The sequence below is a fragment of the Pseudophryne corroboree genome, chromosome 1 (genome assembly GCF_028390025.1).
Source record: "Pseudophryne corroboree isolate aPseCor3 chromosome 1, aPseCor3.hap2, whole genome shotgun sequence".
NCBI classification, from domain to species: Eukaryota; Metazoa; Chordata; class Amphibia; order Anura; family Myobatrachidae; genus Pseudophryne; species Pseudophryne corroboree.
In genome coordinates this window covers 781,107,251-781,131,616 of record NC_086444.1, presented here as the reverse complement: position 1 = coordinate 781,131,616, position 24,366 = coordinate 781,107,251, and the positions used below count along the sequence as shown (strand labels likewise).

Genomic DNA, 24,366 nt, shown 5'->3' with positions numbered 1-24,366 from the left:
TGATACCCTGAGCAATAGCTGTAATAACCATCAAATGGCTATGCTTCATGGAATAGTTTGAGGATATAGAAGACTTACATAGTGCAGGAAAAATACTGTCATGATATACAATAAATGGGGATAAAGTGAACTGTGACAGGAGCTACACAAGTACTATCACATAGTTTTTTCCCCTCATTATTCATATACTACATGCAGCGAAGAGATATAATGACTTTTTGGGCCACACTGAATATTTATTCATAAATGCTACATAGATGATGTGCGGATATATTTGAATAGAACAGTGCAGTTGAATTAAAGATATTACAACCATCACAACACTGTCATAAATTGGAAGTAGCTAATAAGAATAGAGACTACTAAAAGTAAAGAGCCAAGTAAATTTCTTGTGGCATCTGCATAAATACTTTATTGATCAATAATTAGACTGCACTTCGAATAAATAAGAGAGAGAAGAAAAGAAGCTGACAGTTAAAGTATACTATATTGTTCCACCACTAAGTTGAGGAACTCGGAGGGAAAACACAGGAACAGTGAACGCATCTAGTGCCCTACATGTAATATTCATTAAACAGGATATTTGTCTAAAGGACAGCCCAGGATTAAATCCGGCAGGATTAGAGGAGACTTATCTATGGTGGAATACAATAAACTACAGCTTTCTTTTGAGGAAATATTATATTACAAAGTTGGATCTACAGCATTTCCAAGGAATTCTTTATATAATAAAACAGCTTCAGTTACTTCATTGCAGGGAGATAACAGAGCAGGAGAAAAAACCCATTCATAGGATTTGTTACAGTTAAGTTAAAAGATACTTTGTGAATTCAGAGAGAGACACTTATGTAGCAGCATACCAAGGGGAGATTGTTGCAAAATATAGACATAACTATCTATTTCATAATATTCCATTGGTTAAGAAAAAGAAGGGATGTGATGTTTGATGAATAGTGTAATATGTCATGTATAAATATAGTTGTTTTTTCTATAATATTATGGGCCCTATAGTGCACTAACCATTGCAGTAAGAGTACCCGGGTCACTCTAACACCTCAGGGTGTTGCTTTGAGAAGGTAATTTTTTGTATTGCATGCGAGCAGTTCATGTATAGGTATTTGGGGGAGATGTAGTATTAATATGATATTCCTTTATTAACCAGCAAAAGTTATTAAGGCATAATAGCAATATGTCGTTATAAGATATTAAACTCAATATTATACTTACCATCTGTGTTTGTGAGTTGGAGTCCGATCCATGAATCCTGGAAGAGAGAACAGGTAAAATATTAGTGGTGTGGGGTTTAATTAGAGGAGTGTACTTAAACACAGGGATTGAGGGAGGCTTACCCAGGCAAGCCTTATTAAACAATTAGTCTGGGTGGAGGCACAATAAGTTATTAGGTAACTTATATTCCTTGGAAGTAAGGGAGGGTTACACATGCTACTGCTATGAACATAGATAACACTGTGCGATCACGCAAATTACATGTGGTCTAATATATATGCAATATTGTACTGTCTGTTATACTGAGCATTGTGACTGCAAAAATCAAAGATTACAGACCATATAGGCCCTCATTCCGAGTTGTTCGCTCGCTAGCTGCTTTTAGCAGCAGTGCAAACGCTAAGCTGCCACCCTCTGGAAGTGTATCTTAGCTTAGCAGAAGTGCGAACGAAAGGATCGCAGCGCTGCTACTAAAAAAAATAGTGCAGTTTCAGAGTTGTTGCAGACCTACTCCTACCTTGCGATCACTATAGACTATTTAGTTCCTGTTTTGACGTCACAAACACGCCCTGCGTTCGGTCAGCCACTCCCCCGTTTCCCCATCCACTCCTGCGTTTTTATCTGGCACGCCTGCATTTTTTCACACACTTTAAACACTTTTTTAAGGTACACAATGAAGCCCTGCACTGATCTCACAGATCCGGCCGGGATTCCTTGTGTTTTGTCAGGCAGTGTTTTACTCATCACTCCCGTAAAACACTGCCTGACATTACGAATCACATCGACATCGGAAAATACGAATTGTGAAAAGTCGGCAGCTTAGTGAATGACCGTATCAGGATTCAAAAAGTTGCAGTAAAATGCACCCGATACCATTCGAGATCAAACACCCTTCAAAACGGCAAAAACACGAATCTTTGTAAATATACCCCCAGGTGTCTTCCCTGCTCCACTGCTGCGTCACTCACTACCCCTCCCTTCTCTTACCTGCCCCGATGACCGGGGGTGGCATCTTCACCCAGGGAGGAAAGGACTTCTTCCACTAATGGCAGATCCGTCACCCCTCGCAGCGCGACCTGACCGGCGGCAGTTGGAAGAGCAGAAGGTGCGGGACAGGAGTAGGGGGTCAGAGTGCCAGGCACATATTTTCAGCAGGCAGTCGGCAGTGATAAGGAGGAGCCAGGCTGACTGATGAGCTGCTGCTGGTCGGGGCTGCACAGGGGACGGATCTGCTGTTAGTGGAATAAGTCCTTTTCTGTCATCCCTGGGTGAAGGTGCCGCTCCCGGTCTTCGGGGGTTTTTTTTAATAGAGGAAATCGCGGCTGCGGCAGCTGCCATCGTACATTGACAACGAAATCCTGGCAGAAAGTTGCATATAGGGGGAGCTGGAGCAGAGGCGCGCAGCTCCTCTCAGCAGTAATCTTCCATGGGGCTTTGTGACAGAGCCGGGTGAGCGAGGGTAGTGGAGCCGGGAAAAGGATGAGTCAGTGATTATCTCCCAGAGGTGTAGTCTGTGCCTTTTGTTATTTGGGTGTGTGTTTGTCTCTGTCATATGTGTATGTATGTATGTCTATACTCTGTGTGTATATATGCTCTGTGTATGGGCTACTGTATATGTGTGTGACTGTGTGTGTGTATGCGTGTCTATGTATGTGAACTACTTTATATATTTACCTTGATGATGGGGGATGGTTAACCCAAAAACACTGAGTTATCTGCATTTAGAAATCCAGAAGTACCATGCTGTGTATGTATGTGTATATATATATATATATATATATATATTACAGTCAGCATGAGGCGGCACTCAGGATAGAAGACTCAGACACCAGCAGATGTAATGTAATTGGTTACATCTGTTGGTGTCTGCGGCTTCTATCCTGAGTGCCGCCTCATGCTGACTGAATATTGGGTCCTGGCCGTAGGACCACTAGGATAAAGAGATGCTTTATTTATTGGTGTGCTGCCCTTATTGACTATCTATCTATCTATCTATCTATCTATCTATCTATCTATCTATCTATCTATCTATCTATCTATCTATCTATCTATCTATCATACATACATGTACAGAACCCCCCCTCCCCAGGGTGGGGAGTGAGAAAAAAGAAGACTCTCTTTTTGTGAAAGTTCCTGGATTTAATGGCCTAATCATGTATCATGTACCGTATATCGTATACCTATGAAACTATCTCCATTTGCCACCTCGTGTGCCTCTGTCCCTTTCCTACCTCCTCTTGTGTGTGTCTGCCACCCCCTCCTCCCTAGCTGATATATATATATATATATATATATATATATATACAGTATATACTGTATATATATGAAAAATGGAAGAAGAAAAAATATATATATTTTTTCAATTTTTCATTTTTTCTCTTACGTCCTAGAGGATGCTGGGGTCCACATTAGTACCATGGGGTATAGACGGGTCCCTTGGGAGTCATGGGCACATTAAGAGTTTAACAGTGTGGGCTGGCTCCTCCCTCTATGCCCCTCCTGCCAGACTCAGTTTAGAAAATGTGCCCTGTGGAGCCGGTTACAGCTAGGGGAGTTCCTAGTAGTTCTTTTAGTTTTATTGTTTTTTTAAAGAGTTAGGTACAGGGAGACTGCTGGCAACAGCCTTCCTGCTTTGTGGGACTTAGGGGGGGCGAGTGGGATCCAACACTTGGGGTTAATTGCCCCTATCTCCGCTGACAGGACACTGAGCTCCTGAGCGTGATGATCGCAATCCCCTGAGGCGACCGCTCACTCCCGCAGCACTGATGCCCCCCCTAACAGAGCCAGAAGATGGAGTGGTGAGTATGACTCCGGTGCCCCGGTAAGCAGGTCACCGGCGGGTATGGCGGCATAAGGAGCACAGCGCTGACAGTGGGCGGGGGCTTCTCCTCAGAGTGGATCCAGCACTCACCAGCACCATTTTCTCCCTGCAGATCACATACAGAGACGCTGACAAGGAGCGCTGACCCTCCACATAACTCCAGCTATCCTGTGCAGCACCAGGGGGTTATAGAAGGGGGGGGGAGAGAGTGTTATTAACTGTTTAACCTATTAAGGTTACTCAGTCAGCGCCAGGCATTTATCATATAACTGGAAAAAAGGAAAAAGACAAACGGCTGCGCTGGATGTCAGGAATACAAATATACTGTACAGAGAGCCAACGTAAAAAATAACAATATTTATTATAAATAAAACATTATATACCAGTAAAATGATTAGGACCCGCCCCCACTCACACCTAGCTCAGGTGTAACTACAAGGTGCACATCGATCCCCACTGCACCCTCCGTTCACAGCTTCCGTCATTAGCGGCTTTAACATACACGCCGCCACAGCCAGGTTGTGAACAAGACGGTCTTCTCCCCTCCGCTGCACAGCGTATGTGGGCATTGCAGGACACATATGCCGAGGACGCTTGGCTTTGACCAGCCCACCGGAGAGGTATTGAGATTCATTCTAACCGAGGGACTTACATCCTATTGGGATATTACCAGTGCACCCTGTTCTCTATTAATTACCTATCTTATCAAGTGGAATACGGAACTTTTCCTTTAAGGTCACGTTTATTATACTGATCCTGAGCTACTACAAGTTACCCCAAGTTCACTATTAGTGACTGTTCTTAATCATTTTACCGGTATATGTTTTATTTATAATAGATATTGTTATTTTTTACGTTGGCTCTCTGTACAGTATATTTATATTCCTGACATCCAGCGCAGCCGTTTGTCTTTTTCCTTCTGTTGCTATCTCAATACTACACATAGTATTGGCAAGCGCAGCATCTCAGGAATTGTCATTTTCAGACGTGTTATAACATTAGTCTATTCTTTATAACTTGATGATCAGGCGCTTGTTTTGCAGTCTTTTGTTTTATTTATCATATAACTGCCTACTGGGGCGCTGTGTGTGCTGGCTCCTTACTCTCTGTGTGTGTATGTTTATATATCTCACAAAACCATGTCTAGGGACTCTGGGCTAGATGCATCATCGCTTGGAAAGTGATAAAATGTAGAGTGAAAAAGTATCAACCAATCGGCTCCTAACTGCCATGTCACAGGCTGTTTTTGAAAAATGGCAGTTACGAGCTGATTGGCTGGTACTTTTTCACTCTCCATTTTATCACTTTCCAAACAATGATGCATCTGGCCCCACGTGTCTTGTGCTGCGGAGTGTGTATCTTCTCCAGAGGAGTCTATTCCATGTACTCAGGAATGTAATATACTGTCTCAGCCTTCTGAATCTGAAACCAAATGGGTGGCTTCTATTAAGGGAATGATATCCCAGATTTCATCTAGGATAGCTCAAAAGGAGACTGAAACTCATGTTTTGAAAAGATCTGTAGAGGTTTTGTCGTATTCAGCTCCTGCTACCTCATCCAAGACCCCTGATGTATATCCTAAAAAGAGTGCTCTTGCAAATACAATGCATGTCGACATGGATACCGACTCTGATTCAGGGGACAGTGATGGTGATATACAGGGAAGGGGGGGGGGAGGAGGTATCCCTTGCTAAGAGGGTGCAACTCATGATTGAGGCTATTAGGGATGTTTTATACATTACTGATAAGGTTCCTGAGCAGCTGGAGGAGGCTTACTTTACTGACAATAAGAAAGCTTCCCTTACCTTCCCTGCGTCTATAGAATTAGACTTAGGACGTCCATCCACTTAGGACGTCAGAGAAAATAAGATTTTACTTACCGATAAATCTATTTCTCGTAGTCCGTAGTGGATGCTGGGCGCCCATCCCAAGTGCGGATTGTCTGCAATACTTGTACATAGTTATTGTTACAAAAAAATTGGGTTGTTATTGTTGTGAGCCGTCTGTTCAGAGGCTCCTACGTTTGTCATACTGTTAACTGGGTTCAAATCACAAGTTGTACGGTGTGATTGGTGTGGCTGGTATGAGTCTTACCCGGGATTCAATATCCTTCCTTATTGTGTACGCTCGTCCGGGCACAGTATCCTAACTGAGGCTTGGAGGAGGGTCATAGTGGGAGGAGCCAGTGCACACCACCTGATCCTAAAGCTTTATTTTTGTGCCCTGTCTCCTGCGGAGCCGCTATCCCCCGGATATCCACCCTAGGGGGTGTTTCCCAGCGCGCCCTAACCTCTGGCGGGAAAGGGTATAATGCCAATAACTTTTTTGAAATTAGCACTTTTCTATCTGGGTTAACCCACGCTTCATCACATAAAAAGCTATTTTCATTGTTTGAAAAATCCTGGGAAAATCCGGAGAAAAAGTTTCAGATCCCTAAAAGGGTTCTCATTGCTTTTCCTTTCCTGGAGGAGGATAGGAAAAAGTGGGAAAACCCGCCGGTCATAGGCGCTTCTGTTTCTAGGTTGTCTAAGAAAGTGGTTTTACCTGTCCCTGGGTCCACCGCTTTAAAAGAGCTGGCTGACCGCAAGATTGAGACTATACTCAAATCTTTATACACAGCAAATGGCGTAGCTTTAAGACCCACTATTGCTTGTGCATGGATTTCTAAAGCCATTGTAAAGTGGTCAGGCACTTTACTAGAGGATTTAGATTCTATGGATAGAAGTGACATTGAAATGTTTTTACAGGATTCTGCAGGTTTCATGGTGGAAGCCATGAAAGACCTTGGACATCTGAACGCAAGAGCTTCTTCCATGGCTGTCTCGGCACGCAGAGGACTCTGGCTGCGCCAATGGTCTGCGGACGTGGAATCCAAGAAGAGTGTGGAGAACCTACCCTTCACAGGTCAGGCTCTGTTTGGGGAAGCGTTAGAAGCGTTGATATCCACAGCAACTGCGGGTAATTCAACTTTTCTTCCCTCTGCTACACCACCGACTAACGGAGGGGTGTCTGGGCGAACGCTGGGTGTGTTTGTGACGTCAAACCAGGAACGAAACTGACTGAACTGATCGCAGTTGCCGAGTAAGTGTGGAGCTACTCAGAAACTGCTAAGAAGTGTCTATTCGCAATTCTGCTAATCTTTCGTTCGCAATTTTACTATGCTAAGATTCACTCCCAGTAGGCGGCGGCTTAGCGTGTGCAATGCTGCTAAAAGCAGCTTGCGAGCGAACAACTCGGAATGAGGGCTATAATTCCTTATCTAGACGACCTGCTGATAAAAGCGTCTTCCAGGGAGAAGCTGTTACAGAGCATTGCTCTCTCAACTCAACTGCTCCAGGATCATGGGTGGATCCTGAACCTTCCAAAGTCACATTTGGAGCTGATAAGTAGACTGTCCTTCCTGGGGATGATCCTCGACACGGAAGTACAGAGGGTGTTTCTACCGGAAGAGAAAGCATTGGTGATACAAGCAATGGTCCGGGAGGTCTTGAAGCCAACCCGGGTATCGGTTCATCATTCGCATTCTGGGGAAGATGGTTGCCTCCTACGAGGCTCTGCAGTATGGAAGATTTCATGCATGGTCCTTCCAACTGGATCTCCTGGACAAATGGTTGGGATCTCATCTTCACATGCACCAGAGGATACGTCTGTCTCCAAAAGCCAGAATCTTGCTCCTCTGGTGGCTGCAAACTTCTCACCTACTAGAGGGCTGCAGGTTCGGGATTCAGAATTGGATCCTCCTAACCACGGATGCAAGTCTCAGAGGTTGGGGAGCAGTCACCCAGGGGGAAAACTTCCAAGGAAGGTGGTCAAGTCTGGAATCCATTCTTCCGATAAACATTCTGGAACTAAGGGCCGTGTACAACGGTCTTCTACAAGCGGCACACCTTCTAAAAGATCAGGCCATTCAGGTTCAGTTGGACAATTTAACGACAATGGCCTACATAAACCGACAAGGCAGAACAAAGAGCAGAGCTACAATGTCAGAGGTAACAAGAATCATCCTCTGGGCGGAAAAGTATGCGCTGGCACTGTCAGCAATCTTCATTCTGGAAGTGGACAACTGGGAAGCGGACTTACTCAGCAGACACGATCTCCATCCGGGAGAGTGGGGCCTTCACCCAGAGGTGTTCGCAGAGGTAACAAGTCTTTGGGGCGTACCTCAAATAGACCTGATGGCCTCATGCCTCAACAAGAAGCTTTGGAGGTATTGTTCCAGGTCAAGGGATCCATAGACAGTGGCGGTGGACGTCCTGGTAACTCCGTGGGTGTTTAAGTCATTATATATGTTCCCTCCTCTTCCACTCACCCCAAGGATTCTCAAAATAATCAAAAGAACAAGAGTTCAGGCGATCCTCATTGCTCCGGACTGGCCAAGAAGGGCTTGGTACGCGGATCTTCTGGAGTTACTGCTAGAAGATCCGAGGCCTCTTCCTCTTTGAGAGGACCTTCTGCAACAGGGGCCGTTCGCTTGTCAAGACTTACCATGGCTACGTTTGATGGCATGGAGGTTGAACGCCAGATATTAGCTTGGAAGGGCATCCCAAACAAAGTTATTCCTACCCTGATACAGGCTAGGAAAGGAGTAACGTCAAAACATTACCATCGGATTTGGAAAAAGTACATGTCTTGGTGTGAATCCAAGAAGTTTCCTACGGTGGAGTTTCAACTTGGACGGTTTCTCCTCCTTCTGCAAGCAGGGGTGGATGTGGGCCTGCGCCTGGGCTCCATAAAAGTCCAGATTTCGGCCTTGTCCATTTTCTTCCAGAAACAATTGGCTGCCCTCCCTGAGGTTTAGACTTCCCTGAAAGGGGTTCTGCACATCCAGCCTCCTACGACACCTTGGGATCTTAACGTGGTTCAAGCCTTTACTGGATGTTGAGGTCAAGTTTCTTACTCGGAAGACTGTCACATTGTTGGCATTGGCATCTGCTAGATGTGTGTCGGAATTGGGGGCATTGTCCTACAAGAGCCCCTATTTGATTTTTCATGAAGATAGAGCTGAGCTCAGGATGCGTCAGCAATTTCTTCCGAAGGTTGTGTCAGCTTTTCATATCAACCAACCTATTGTGGTGCCAGTGGCTACTGACTCCTCAATTTCTTCAAAGTCCTTGGATGTTGTGTGGACTTTGAAGATTTATGTGAAGAGAACATGGGCCCTTGGGGTCCAGGGGAGCCCATGCCGCACACCCAGCACCCATTTTTTTCAATACTTACCCTCCAGAGTATCCTATCAGCAGCAGCAGTACTCAGAAATCACCAGGAAATTGACAGCTGTGCCAATTCCCCAGAGATCTGCGCATGCATACTAGACTCTGGGACAGTGCTAGGGAACCCTAGTGACCCAAGTGCATAGAGTATATAGCGATGCCAATAGGGACAGGGCCCTAATAGAGTCTGCACACTGGCTTCTTCCTCTCTAGATGCACCCCTGAATACATCCCCTATATGGCGCACTACATCACTACACAATAATCCCCTACATGCTGCACAGTACATGACTACTTAAGTACACTACATCCCTCCTAAATGCCACACTACATCACTACACTACAACCCCTCTATACGCTGTACTATATCACTACACTACATCCCCCGTACATGCCGCAATGACATCACTACACTGTGGATCCTCTTGCACCTTATCATGCCTTACTTCACCAGCCTGCACTATTTGGATGGAGCGACTAGGATGCCTTTATGGCACAGCAGCAGCAATGATGTGCGTGGCTTCATCTGTAGTATGACATTTTATTAACTGGCTATTGGATTACTGTAAAGACTTTCTATATTCCTCACAGTGGACATTGAGGTTACAAATTTGCCTATGTGCTCTGTTATTTGTTGTTATTGTAAGTCCTTGTTGTATTCATGTAGTATACCGGTATTAGGGTAATCATTATTAAGTACAAGACTTTATTTAGAGGTGTCATATAACTTAAGGAATTATTTTACTACTTTTGTAGCAATGATTGAGAATATTTCACTTTTATAATAAAGTAACCAGATTTTTAAAGATACAGTTTTGTGACTTGAATGATCTCTGTCAGGATAAGCACTGAGATCCCGGTATTTTTAACTACACTACAACCCCCTCCCTGCCACACTACAACACTTAAAACGACATCCTCCCTACACGCCGAACTATATCACTACACTACAAACCACCTATATGCTGTACTACATCACTACAATGCAACCCCCCCTTACAACGCACTACATCACTACAATATGTTTCCCTCTACATGCCACACTAGATAACTGCACTGCACTACATTCCTCACTATAACATTAAAACATTTCAGTGCCTCACTCCACATGAACTTACCATGAGGCCCTCTGTCTTGTGGAGCTCCAGAGTAGAATGAGGGTGACAGGGTAGAGTGGAAGAGGGGATGGGTGGTCCTAAGGTTTGGAGTGAGTAGGGTTGAGGGGAAGAAGGGGAAGGGGCAAGGAGAAGAAGGGAGTGGGCATTGCTCCTTTGTCAGGAGAGAACAGGTTAAAGGGGAAAAGAGGGAGAGCAGAGGGGAAAAAGGGACAGGCTTGGTCCTATGGATAGGAGGTGGCAGGGTAGAGGGAAATAAGAGGGAGTGCATGGTCCTGCAGATGCAGTCCCTTTAGAGGAGGGGCTCCCCCTTTTCTCCTCCAACCTGACCGCAGCTTCCATGGTTACAGGCCCGCAGTGACTGGCTTGCGTACTTTAATGAATCATTTAGATTCATTATTAGGACAGATGTGGCCAGCTACTGTATGGGCTCTTTCATTGCCACGGGCCCTGGTGCAGAGCATCGGCTGGTAGTTCCGCCACTGATGCTCTGTTTAATACAGTTACAAATAAACCCCACTGAGAAAAGGAGCCGTGACCAGCGTAACATTAAGTTACAGCATGCTATGCAAACTTAGCCATGCAGACATTTGTAGCTCTATACCTGTATAAGTCTATATTAAGTGTGTTAAATGACAGTTTACATTAACATTCAACATGCTCCAACCACATGACTCTAATCCCACTGACAGCACGGATCACCTGCATAAAGTCCTTCCTGTCTGAGATTTAATTCTGATGTTAAACAGCATTTCTAGCAAATTATTATTCTTCAATATTAAATTTCTTTTCTCTTTCCTGCAGGAGACAAAGTCATCCCACTGTTTGTTCCTCAATGTGGAAAATGCAGATGTTGCCTGAATCCGGACAGTAATTTATGCTACAAAAATGAGTTAGTAATTTGTGCATCATAAGAAAATCTCAAAAAAACACATATTAAATAATTATCATAGCAGTATAAACCAATACAATGCCAAAAGAAAAAAGAAAACAATAGTTATCTTCTGTAGAGAACAGTAATGCAGGTTCATACCCCTTTCACATCGCACAAATAACCCGGTATCGACACGGCATATTGCCGTGTCGAAACGGATCAGTGTGCGATGTGAAAGCACTTTGGCCGAATTAGCGGGTCGCCTGACCCAGTAAATTCAACCCGGTTAAAAAGAAGGGTTATTACCGGGTTGAATACCGGGTCAGGTGCTGTGTGAATGGGAGCCGTTTCGATGCGACACGGCTCCCATTCACAGCATAGGCAGAGGCGGCGCAGGAGATGAGCTTATCTCCCAGCGCCGCCTCCACCCCCGCCCCTGCTGCTGCTGCGCCCCACAGCTGCTATGGCAACCGGCCCGGTATATTGCCAGGTCGGAAAGCCAGCAGAGAAGAGCAAATGGCGGATCCCACCCGGTAAGGACACGTTTCTTTTACCGGGTGGGATCCGGCATTTGCGATCTGAAAGCGGCATCAGTCTCCTATATCCAAAATTCTAAAATAATGAATATTCTAAAATACAGAATATATTGAAAATTACTGAGATGGTGATACCGTTGCTTTTTGTTTGTTCAATGTACACAAGCTTCACTTAATGCACATACTTCAAATTAATTAAAAACATTGTATAAAATTACCTTCAGGCTGTGTGTATAAGTAGGGGTTATTCAAGTTTGTTAGCAAACTAAAAAAAAGCAAGCAACTGGGCAAAACCATGTTGCACTGCAGGTAGGGCAGATGTAACATGTGCAGAGAGCGTTAGTATGGCTACACACCAGGATGATTTGGCCTCCAATCGCCCGATTTCGAGACGTCGTTCTATCGAATTTATGGAAAAAGTGCAGAATCGTACAGCTGTTCCGATGCGCGCCCCCGCCACTCGTATGTTAGACTAGAGATTTTACCTACTGCAGTAAATATTCATCAATCTGACCTCCGATTGGGTGCCGATCGTGTGCGTGTTTGCATCTCCAATCCATCGTGATACCATCTTGTGAGTGACCCGCCTATTTGAGTGGAATTTCCCATTATTTAAATTTCAAAGGCCAAGACAGTCGCATGGTGTACTGTGCAACACACAATGCACCGGATCTGACCATCTAACGACCATCAGAATCGTATCATGATCGTTTGACAATCGTTTGACACAAATGTACCATTTTTAACAAATCGTGAGCCTGGGACTGCCCGGGAGCTCTCGGGAAGTTCAAGGGAAATTGTTTCACGATCGTCGCATGATCTTCGTCATTCTGGGTTGTGCCCACCCTTAGATTTGGGTGGGTTATATTGTTTCTATGCAGGGTAAATACTGACTGCTTAATTTTTACACTGCAATTTAGATTTCAGTTTGAACACTCCCCACCCAAATCTAACTCTCTGCATATGTTACATCTGCACCCCCCCTGCAGTGCAAAATGGTTTTGTCCAGTTGCTTGCTTTTTTTTTAACATGATCCGATGCTGCGTCCTGCTGCATTACTATATTAAAGCTGCTATTGCTGCTTCTTCTATGTAAGCAGCAGCAATAGTCCCTCCAACCACATATGAATGTGGGCTTGGGTGCACAACTCCACTATAATACTAACAAAGGTATCAACTCACCTTCTTACTTGACTACCCACCCGTTTGGGTGATGGCGCTACCCCCTGATGGGAGCGAACCCAAAATAAATTAATGCACCTGGACTTTTGGGCTGCCATTCTTTCCTGTCACAAAATAGCCAATGATCAATCATCAACCAACAAAAACTGCAAGGGAGGGGGGGAGGGTGGGAATACTGGAAACAATGAGTCTTTGACCACAGCACCAAGCCCTTAAATAAAGTCCAACACAGATACAACCCCTGCCACACCATAGGCAGGCTAAGACATGTGATGTTCCTCCATGCCACACCCCTCATCCTAGAGGTTTAAACAACCTAATTTCTTTTATTACTCATTTGGTTTCTTGAGGTTGTGTATTATGCAAAAGTGTAATTGAAAGCCAAACACCCTATCACTTTAGAACCAGCTCTTCATTATTTAGAATTTTCTCCTAAAATAAGACTATTTAGCCTCATTAATTGAGGGATATCTATCTATCTATCTATCTATCTATCTATACAAAAAATTTTAGAATTTTTTCTTTTATTCTTTTACATACTGTATATGTCTATGGCCCTCATTCCGAGTTGTTCGCTCGCAAGGCGAATGTAGCAGAGTTACACACGCTAAGCCGCCGCCTACTGGGAGTGAATCTTAGCTTCTTAAAATTGCGACCGACGTACGCGCAATATTGCGATTACAAACGAGTTAGCAGTTTCAGAGTAGCTCCAGACTTACTCTGCCTGTGCGATCATTTCAGTGCTTGTCGTTCCTGGTTGACGTCACAAACACACCCAGCGTTCGCCCAGGCACTCCCACCGTTTCCCCGGCCACTCCTGCGTTTTTTCCGGAAACGGTAGCGTTTTCAGCCACACGCCCCTGAAACGCCGTGTATCCGCCCAGTAACACCCATTTCCTGTCAATCACATTACGATCGCCGGAGCGAAGAAAAAGCCGTGAGTAAAAATACTTTCTTCATAGTAAAGTTACTTGGCGCAGTCGCAGTGCGAACATTGCGCATGCGTACTAAGCGGATTTTCACTGCGATGCGATGAAAAATACCGAGCGAACAACTCGGAATGAGGGCCAATATGTCAGCTTGTCTGTTACTTGGGGGTAACTGACCACACTTTTGAGTCAGACTTACACCAACAGCAATGAAAACATTCATGGCCTGATTCAGAGTGGACACAGGAGAGGGGACACTTGCAGATTCACAATTATCGGGATTCTGCAGCTGCGCAAGGCTCTTTCTGTTCATGCACAGAACGGGCCTTGCGTTGCCATCCATAACTCTCCTCTGCTGCTGCCTGATTGACAGGTAGCAGTGTTGAGGGGATGGGGCTAGACCTGTGTTCCTGGAAACGGGGATTCGTGTCGCCCCCCCTTTTCTGGGAGGGGAGAGCTAAGGGTTTGCGTGTCACCATGCAGACTTCCTGGCATCACAGATCCCCCTTCTTTTGGTGAGCTTTGTAACCTGAGGCTTACTCAGCTGGCCATCTGTATGAATATCATGACCATTGGACCATTGGATCCCAACTTGTGACGTTGATCGCAGTGCTGGGATAGCAGCTATATGCAGGAGGCATCTCTTCTACTGAGATGTCTCCTGTATGTTCCTCATTAAAATCAGACAGAAATTGAAAACGGCATTGAATGTCCATCTCTGAATCAGACCCTCAGACAAGAAGCAGACAAGTAACTGAACGCATTTTAGTTACAAATTAGGATAATTGATGCCACTAGCTAGCTCAAGTGCATTGTAGTCAAAGCTTAAACATGAAATCCAAATTCTAAATACTAAGAAATAAGCTGTCACTAGGTAGCAATTTGCATGTTTTTAAAAAAAAGGTGAAAATGTAACGTCTTAAGATATTTTTCCTTTTATTAAACAGCATTGGTAAATACAATGGGATGATGTTGGACAACACCAGCAGATTTACTTGCAAGGGGAAAGTTGTTCACAACTTCGTCAGCACCAGCACTTTCACTGAGTACACTGTGGTGGATGACATTGCTGTTGCTAAGATACATAAGGATGCACCGCTGGAAAAAGTCTGCTTGATTGGATGTGGCTTTTCTACAGGATATGGCTCTGCTGTGAACACTGGTAAAGTAAGTGCTAAATGACATTATTCTGCAATGTAACAATAGGATAAGAATAAACTGATATAATAACACTACTTGGTTTGCACTACATGTGTATCTCTAATTCATAGACCCAACTGTGTTTCCCTGAAACAATAAAGTTGGCCTCTCTGCATACATACTGTAACACCTTTACTACCCTGTCTAGCATGTACTGTAGCATGATTCTTTGAGAACTGATAGGTATCCTTTTTCTAAGTAAAGTTAATGTGTGAATAACAGGAAAAAAATATTTTGGGCCAAATGTAAACCATCAATATAAAGAAATTAGATTTGAAGCAGCAGTTAGTTTAAAGGAAAAAACAGGTTGCTTAAAATATTAGGGAAAAGGGGCATTGTCTCTTGGAAGGGGCATGGCCTCGTGGCACGTCAACCATTTTTGTCACTCTGGGGGTGTGCCCAACTCTCCCTGAGCAGCTGGACTGCCACAAAGCTCTCCTTTCTGAACTTTCTGGGTGGCATGCATATGCTATGCAAAGCAACAGTGATCAAATGACCCCCCCCCCCCCCTTCAGCCTCCCATCCACCCACAGGACACTGCGGTCTGTGAGTGGGACAGCAGAACAATGTCCAAAAAGCAGGACTGTCCTGCTGAATTTGGCACAGTTGGGAGGTATGACAAGATAAATAAGAAATGTACGGCCTAATTCAGACCTGATCGCAGCAGCAAAATTTGTTCTCTAATGGGCAAAACCATGTGCCGTGCAGGTGGGGCAGATATAACATGTGGAGAGAGAGTTAGATATGGGTGGGGTGTGTTCAAACTTAAATCTAAATTGCAGTGTAAATATAAAGCAGCCAGTATTTACCCTGCACAGAAACGAAATAACCCACCCAACTCTAACTCTCTGTGCACATGTTATATCTGCCCCCCACCCCCTCTCCCAGCAGTGAACATGGTTTTTACCGTAAGAAAAATGTTGCTGCTACAATCAGGTCTAAATTAGGCCCTTAGTCAAGCACTTCAATGTGCTTCAATGTGTCACAAAGCTATCTACACTTGATAAGTCACTAGAGTTGGTCTTGCCTTCACCTATGCCAGCTCCAGTTCTTTGTGTTCACTGGTACTTCCATGACCTAATTATCAAGCACTGTTCCAGACCATAATATGATGTTAAGGATACAGATGTGTCATCGAAGACTTATCCTCAAATGCCGCCAGGAAGCCCATTTGGTGTGCCATGGACTTTGCAGCTTAGCTGCGCCATGTGTCCCTCCAGAGACTTTTCCACAAGATATACATCTTATTTGCATCACTAATACAACAAACGTGAAATCCATGGGTACTCTGATTAATGATTCTGGCATTTCGTGTAGCTTCTCCGTGCACCTCATTCACTAATAAGGGTAAAAAAAGGCAAACAATAGAGATACAATATGAGTGACCTGCCTCATGCCTAGGGCTACAGTTTTATGCTTAATATGCAAATGTATACTGTACCAATTCCATGAGGACAAAAATACTAATCCTACAGTAAGTATCTAGGACACCACAAGCAAATATGTGTATGGTACGGTGCAAGTAAGATGTAAAATGCAGGAAAATATTGGTATCTGTAGTTGAGCACCTGCTGTATGTTGCACCATGAGTCTTGCACCATAAGGTGCAAAAGTTCCAGGTGTATGAGGACACATTAATACAATTCCAAAGAAGACTATCAGGCAAAGCTCAGACAGCAAGGAACAAAAGAGTCAGATAGCAAACTAAACGTCAATCCATATGGCAATGAATGAGATGGTGCACACTGGATGTAGCTGGTCCAGACAGGTGAATGGCCAATTCGGGGTACACAAGCAGTAGTCAGTCCAGGCAACAGACAATAAGTAAAATTGGGGTAGAAAGGCAACAGTAATTCCTGGCAACATTCAGAGCAAGGAGTACGTCAGCAGTCTGGAAAACTCAACTGTCATGAAATGCTGTAACCAGCAATCATCCTCCTATAGCTGCCATTTAAAAGAGCATCTACCCATCAGATATTGTATGAGAGGAGAGAGCTTGTCACAATCCTGACTAAAATCATATCATTTGGTGACTTACCTCTGCCATCTGTCCTGTATCCTGTGTGTTTTCTACTGGCTGGGATAAACAGCTCACCAGAACCATGAGTTCCCTAAGTGATGAGTTCTCTATCTGGAAAGTGCAGGTCTCTTTGTGCTGTCCTATGCTTCCGTGCCAGCATCCACAAGTCCATTGGTCACCAGATACAACTCCCTGTGCTCTCAGGGCCTGTGGCCATTACTGTCTGTCTATACACACACCATGCTGGAGTTCCCTCCAAAACCAGCGATGGACGTCGCCATGACAGTTCCTGGTCAGCTGAACTTCCTGGGTCCAATCCGGAATCACTTCCTCGTAGTGTGAATCCCTCATCCAGTCAGCAGTGAGCAAGGGGTATAAGTTCCAAGTCCCAACACTGGCAAGCAATCAGTGCTTTGTTGTCTATCATTCTGTAGTGAGCTCCTGCATCTCTAGCTGTATTAGACACAGTGCTTTAACCATTATAGCACTACCTGACTCCCTGGCTGATCTTAAAGGGCCATACCGGTAGTTACATCACAGCGTGTCCAAGTTTACTGGTGTGTTATTCCAGTGCACCTAAAGACTGTTCTGCCTTTCACCGCGACATCTGTGTCTTGCTGGTTCCCCCAAGCATTCAGAAAACCTGCCTTGCTGGTTCCGCCCAGCATCTGAAAACCTGCCTTGCTGGTTCCACCCAGCATCCAGAAAACCTACCATGCTGGTTCCGACCCAGCATCCGGAAAACCTGCATTGTTAAATCCATTCAACATTCTTAGAAAACCTACACTGCTGGTCCATACAGCACTCCGGAAAAAACCTGCATTGCTAAATCCATTCAGCATCCCTAGAAAACCTGCATTGCTGGTTCTGTCCACCACACCAGGAAATCTGCATTGCTGGCTCCATCCAGCATTCATAGAAAACCTGCATTGCTGGTTCCACCCAGCACTCCAGAAACTCCTGCCTTGCTGGTTCCGTCCAGCACTCCGAATATCTGCCTTGCTGGGTCCATCCAGCATTCAGAAATATGCCTTGTCGGAAAAAAGCCAATCCCGACACTCTGATAACCTGCTTTGTCAGAAAGCCAATCCCGACACCCTGACAGTCTGCTTTGTCAGAAAGCCAATCCCGACATCTTGAAAACCTGCCTTGTCGGAAAGCCAATCCTGACATCTGGAAAACCTGCCTTGTCGGAAAGCCAACCCCAACATCTGGAAAACCTGCCTTGTTGGAAAGTTAATCCCGACATCTGGAAATCCTGCCTTGTTGGGAAGCCAATCCTAATATCTGGAAAACCTGCCTTGTTGGAAAGCCAATCCCGACATCTTGAAAACCTGCTTCGCTGGTCAAGCCAATCCCAGTGTTCTGCAAACCTGCTTCGCTGGTCAAGCCAATCTCAGCATTCTGATTAACCTGCTCCTGAGCATCCATCATTCATCCAGTCACTGGTCTCCTCATCCCAGTGACATCCTGATCCCAGTGACATTCCAGCTACCCTTTGCACTGGTGGTCCACTCCACCAGTGCATCAGTAACAGAAAAGCTGGTCACCTCAACTCCTATGTTTTTCATCCAACTGCCATGCCTGCATGAGGAGATCGTACTTGAAGCCTGCCCAATTCTGCCCTTAGCTCTCCAGTCCAAACCCAGTAACCAGACCTAGTCTGGGTTCACAAATACTTACAGCCATGACAGAGCTTAAACAAACATATGACCATTCAGTATATAGGACCCATGGCTCTGTCATAAAATTACCACTGCTGTTCTTAACACAAAATGATGGTATTATTCTCCTATAAAATAAATTAGCAGAAATAAGTAACAACAGCCCTATGCTAGATGTTAACTCAACAATATTATTCCTATTTCAGGTGAAGCCTGGTTCTACATGTGCTGTATTTGGTTTAGGGGGAGTCGGGTTGTCTGTGGTTATTGGATGTAAAGTAGCAGGTGCTTCCCGAATCATTGGAGTTGATTTAAACAGTGATAAATTTGCAAAAGCAAAAGAGTGCGGAGCCACTGAATGTATTAACCCAAAAGACTACAAACTTCCCATCCATGAAGTCCTGGCACAGATGACCAATGATGGAGTTGACTATGCATTTGAGGTCATTGGAAACACTACAGTGATGGTTAGTAAAGGAAAACATATTTTAAAATCTGATCTTTATTTATGTCTGATCTTTATTATGATACCTAGTGTTGTTTATTTGTATTAATTAAAAAAATACATACAAATTGAACATTTACAGTTAGGAGAAATCCCAAATGGAATGTGTAACTGTTCTGCATGGCAAACCACTGTTGTACTGTAGAAGGGAAGAAGTGGTAAATTTAAAATGTGCAGACATGCTTATTGCAAATAAACAATACACAGATTTTTTTTTGTGGCCCCAATTTAAAGTTACCCCAAACCACCAATCTGTACCCATACATTACATATATTTTTTAAGTGATTTGCAGATCATTTAGAGCAAATATAGATCTGCCAATCTTGAAAGGCTCATCAGTTTACTAGAAACAGTCTGCAGATCTACTGATTGTTACCATACAGTACACTAGCAATCTACAGCTACAATTGATCTATTAAATTAAACATGTTGAAAACTGAGTTAACAATCCAAATCAATTTTTGGTTGGAATCTGCAGTCTGTGAATCCCATACATTACAGAGTTATTTAAACAATCATTTGAAAAACACCATATTTCTCTAATTAATTGCTGATGTATGGGGACCTTTAGATTTGGGAGTGTGGCAGTTCATTGTTCAATTATAAATATCAGTTGTGGCAGTATCAGCAGGGATTGTGCTGGAAAACAGGTGAGATTATGTGTGGCTGGAGGGATCTGCCCACACAGAAGAAAAGTGGCTTGTGAACACACCTAGAGGCTGCACTGTAGAGACAGAAGCCAGTTAGGGTTCTAGCAGTCAGATAGTCCAGGTGGGACTGCAGTCAGAGAACAGTGTGGACTTGGATGCGGTATCCGGACTCCAGGTCGACAACAAAAAGGTCGACACACCTTAGGTCGACGCCAATTGGTCGACACATCTTATGTCGACGTGGACAAAAGGTCGACAGGAACAAGGTCGACATGGAAAAAGGTCGACATGGGTTTTTCACAATTTTTTTCTTTTTTGGAACTTTTTCATACTTAATGATCCACGTGGACTACGATTGGAATGGTAATCTGTGCCAAGCGAAGGCACCATGCCCGAAGCATGGCGAACGAAGCACTAATTGGGGTTCCCGGTCACTCTATGAAGAAAACGACACCAAAAAAACATAAAAAACTCATGTCGACCTTTTTCCATGTCGACCTTGTTCATGTCGACCTTTTGTCCATGTCGATCTTTTGTCCATGCCGACCTAAGGTGTATCGACCAATTGGCGTCGACCTAAGGTGTGTCGACCTTTTTGTTGTCGACCTGGAGTACCAGGCCCCTTGGATGCCACCTGTGGCTAGGAAGCCAAGGTTCTTGCTTGTACAGTATGAGACAGGGAGAACCCTACACCTCTGAACTGCAACTGTGAAGCTGTGGCCACCAGCCAAGCCAGGCCGGAGTCTGTGTTACTCTGCAGGAAGCAGAGTATGAGAGCTTGTTACTCCATGAGAGAGACTTTTCATTTACCGGCTATCTGCCCTGTCAGATAGGGACAAAGCAGTGAGGTAATGCCCTACACAGGGGTAGGTTCACTGGCATATCTATAATGGGGGCAAGGTGTGCAATGCACACAGGCGTTTGGGTCCATGGGGGCATACAAATCGCACAACCTGCATCCATTTAATTATACTTACCACTCCATCGGCTGAGTGCTGTACGCAGGAGCTGCAGAAATCATGTGCAAAATGGCCACTGCAGCAATTTTCCAGTAATTTGTGCATGCACACTAAAGATGTCCCTGGGAACATGGGGGGTCATTCCGAGTTGATCGCTCGCAAGCTGCTTTTAGCAGCTTTGCACACGCTAAGCCGCCGCCTACTGGGAGTGAATCTTAGCTTCTTAAAATTGCGAACGAAAGATTCGCAATGTTGCGATAAGACATCTCTGTGCAGTTTCTGAGTAACTCGAAACTTACTCGGCATCTGCGATCAGTTCAGTGATTGTCGTTCCTGGTTTGACGTCACAAACACACCCAGCGTTCGCCCAGACACTCCTCCGTTTCTCCAGCCACTCCCGCGTTTTTCCCAGAAACTGTAGCGTTTTTTCACACACACCCATAAAACGGCCAGTTTCCGCCCAGAAACACCCACTTCCTGTCAATCACACTACGATCACCTGAACGAAGAAAAAACCGTGAGTAAAATTCCTAACTGCATAGCAAATTTACTTGGCGCAGTCGCAGTGCGAACATTGCGCATGCGCACTAAGCGGAAAATCGCTGCGATGCAAAGAAATTTACCGAGCGAACAACTCGGAATGACCCCCATGGTGCAGGCGCCATGTTCCTGGAGACCTGTGCATGCGCAGTAGACTCTGACACAATGCCAGGGTCTACTGCATTGTCGGAGAGGTACCTTTGTCTAGGCTGTTTGCTATTTTATGTTCATTTATGTTTATCCTGACAATAAAGCATTATATTTTTTTTCTCCTGGAGAAACTGTGTGTGAACTCTGCCTAATTACTCCAAGTCATCCCACACTTAGCGTTTATGTGCTACATGCAAAAAATGACCTGCATACCGTAAATGCCTCGGCAGCTGATGGCTGCTTCTGCCCCGAAATACATAAAAGTAATGATTAGGCATTAACACTATAAATATAATAATAACATGAGATATACTGAAAGTGCAATTGAAATTCATCAGCCTTATTATTTAATAGTAGTATAGTAGTGTGCTCTTGATGATGAATTTTTGCACTGTATACCACAATGCAACTTGTATGCGATCTATGATTTTGTTTTTGTATAATAGGTGTAATAACACAACTGGTCTCCACAGACAGAATACAGCACAATCTGTAGGCAGCGGGAACAGTATAATATAGAATCTAATGTGTTTAATAACAGTTAAACACACACTTATTTTATTTAAGTTCAGAAGTATACAAGTAGACATTTTTTCTTTAGAATTAGCATACAGTATTACATATTCCTACAAAATGCTGCCACAAGCACTCAGAGCCCACATATGGGTGGTCATTCCGAGTTGTTCGCTCGTTGCCGATTTTTTGCTATGCTGCGTTTTGCTGCTAAATGCGCATGCGCTTAGTTATTTAACTAAAAACTTAGCAGTTTTGCTGGTGTTCGTGCGGCACTTTTCAGTCGCACTGCTGATCGGTGAGTGATTGACAGGAAAGGGGTGTTTCTAGGTGGTAACTGAGCGTTTTCCGGGAGTGTGCTAAAATACGCAGGCGTGTCAGGCAAAAACGCGGGAGTGTCTGGAGAAACGGGGGAGTGGCTGGCCGAACGCAGGGTATGTTTGTGACGTCAAACCAGGAACTAAACGGACTGAGGTGATCGCAATCTAGAAGTAGGTCTGGAGCTACTCAGAAACTGCAGGAAATTATTTAGTAGCAGTTCTGCTAATCTTTCGTTCGCTATTCTGCTAAGCTAAGATACACTCCCAGAGGGCGGCGGCCTAGCGTTTGCAATGCTGCTAAAAGCAGCTAGCGAGCGAACAACTCGGAATGACCACCATAATCTATACCTCATCCACATGACACACTGACTTATGTATTGGTAATGTCATGCAAGTTATTAACCAACACTAGGTGGATATTGTTTCATTTTTGTCTTTCATTTCATTAGACATCTGCTCTTTTATCTTCTCACTTCGGCTTTGGAAAAACAATAATTGTTGGAGTAGCTCCATCAAATGCTGTTATGTCTTTTGATCCATTACTGATGCTCACTGGACGAACCATGGCAGGAGCTGTGTTTGGAGGTAATAAATTATTTTATTTCTGTGAGATAATGTGATTGCAGCTACTGTATTACTCTACTTACTTACTTATCAAAGAGGAACTGTGTGAATGATATATTATTGTTGAGCAAAATTTATGAATGCTGATCATCTACTCAGGCTTTTTCTAACCTTCTTCAAGAATGGATATGCTGGCATCAGGGCCAGATTAACAATGGAGCGGGTGAAGCTGCAGCTCCAGGCTCCCCATGAAAATAGGCCCAGATGGTGCTGGTAGACATTTGTGACAGGAATTATTATTTTTCTCTGTCACCACTGTCAGTGGCCATCCGAAGCCCTGCCTACTCCCTCCACCCCACCTAGTGCCACATACACTTCAGCAGTTGAATGGCCTCCCTGCAGCTCTGTGCGGATGCACTGCAGTAAGAGGCTGGCTGAGGCTGTCCCGTCACTCCCCTCCACTCATGTTTCTTCCCCCTCCTCTTCTCGGATGCTGCTGTGTGCTGTTGTCACGACTCAATGCCGCGTGATCCAAATGACAGGGACCCGCTGCAGCTGGTACCATTGTTGGGGACCCACTGCTGCCAGAGCAAATGATAGGGACCCGCTGCTGCTCCTGGTGCAAATGATGGGGACCCGCTGCTGCCGGCACCACTGATGATGGAACCAGCTGCTGCCAGTGCCACTGATGGGGACCCACTGCTATTGAAGGTGCAAAGTGCTGCCTTTACAGGGAGAGGGAGAGGAAGAGGGAGGGGTTAGGGGATGCCTTTTACATGTTAATGAAGTGACATGTGTACGGGGGGTTAGGGGATGGCTGTCTCAACTCTTTCTCTGTCCCCCCCTTTTCTATTTCTCTGTGTGTCTCCTCCCCCGCTCTCTCTCTCCTCCTTTCTTTGTCCCCCCCTTCTCTCTCTCTCTTTGTCTACCCCTCTCTGTCTCCCCCATTTTCTCATTCTCTCTCTCTCTCTGTCACTTTCTTTCTCTGTGTCTCCCCCTTCTCTCTCTGTGTCTCCCCCTTCTTTCACTCTATCTACCCCCTTCTCTCTCTCTCTGTCTCCCCCTTTCTCTCCTTCTCTCTCTGTATCCCCCTTTCTCTCTTCCCACTCTTTCCCCATTCTCATCACCCATCTCTTCCCCTTCTCCCTCACAAATGTATCCCCCTTCTCTCTCTCTCTCTCTCTCAATGGGTCTCCCTCTTCTCTCTCTTTCTGTGTCTCCTCCTTCTCTCTTTCTCTCCTCTGTCTGCACCCTTCTCTCAGTGCGTCTCCCCACTTTACTCTCTCCATCTGTCTCACCCCTTCTCTCCCTTCTTCGCTCTCTCTCACCCTTCTCTCTCTCTCTCTCTCTCTCTCTCTCTCTCTCTGTCTCCCCCTTCTTCCACTCT

The 24,366-nt window shown here is 44.7% G+C and overlaps 1 protein-coding gene across 2 annotated transcripts in view; it reads left to right on the top strand.

Moving 5' to 3' along the window:
• LOC134910209 (alcohol dehydrogenase 1-like) overlaps window positions 1-24,366 on the top strand; it is an 84,335-nt gene that overhangs the window by 42,428 nt on the left and 17,541 nt on the right. For both annotated transcript variants that reach the window (XM_063917980.1, XM_063917990.1), the window contains 4 exons: window positions 11,178-11,265; window positions 14,841-15,060; window positions 18,984-19,244; window positions 22,865-23,000. In XM_063917980.1, coding sequence (XP_063774050.1) covers window positions 11,178-11,265; window positions 14,841-15,060; window positions 18,984-19,244; window positions 22,865-23,000 — 705 coding nt within the window. The remainder of the gene's footprint in view (window positions 1-11,177; window positions 11,266-14,840; window positions 15,061-18,983; window positions 19,245-22,864; window positions 23,001-24,366) is intronic.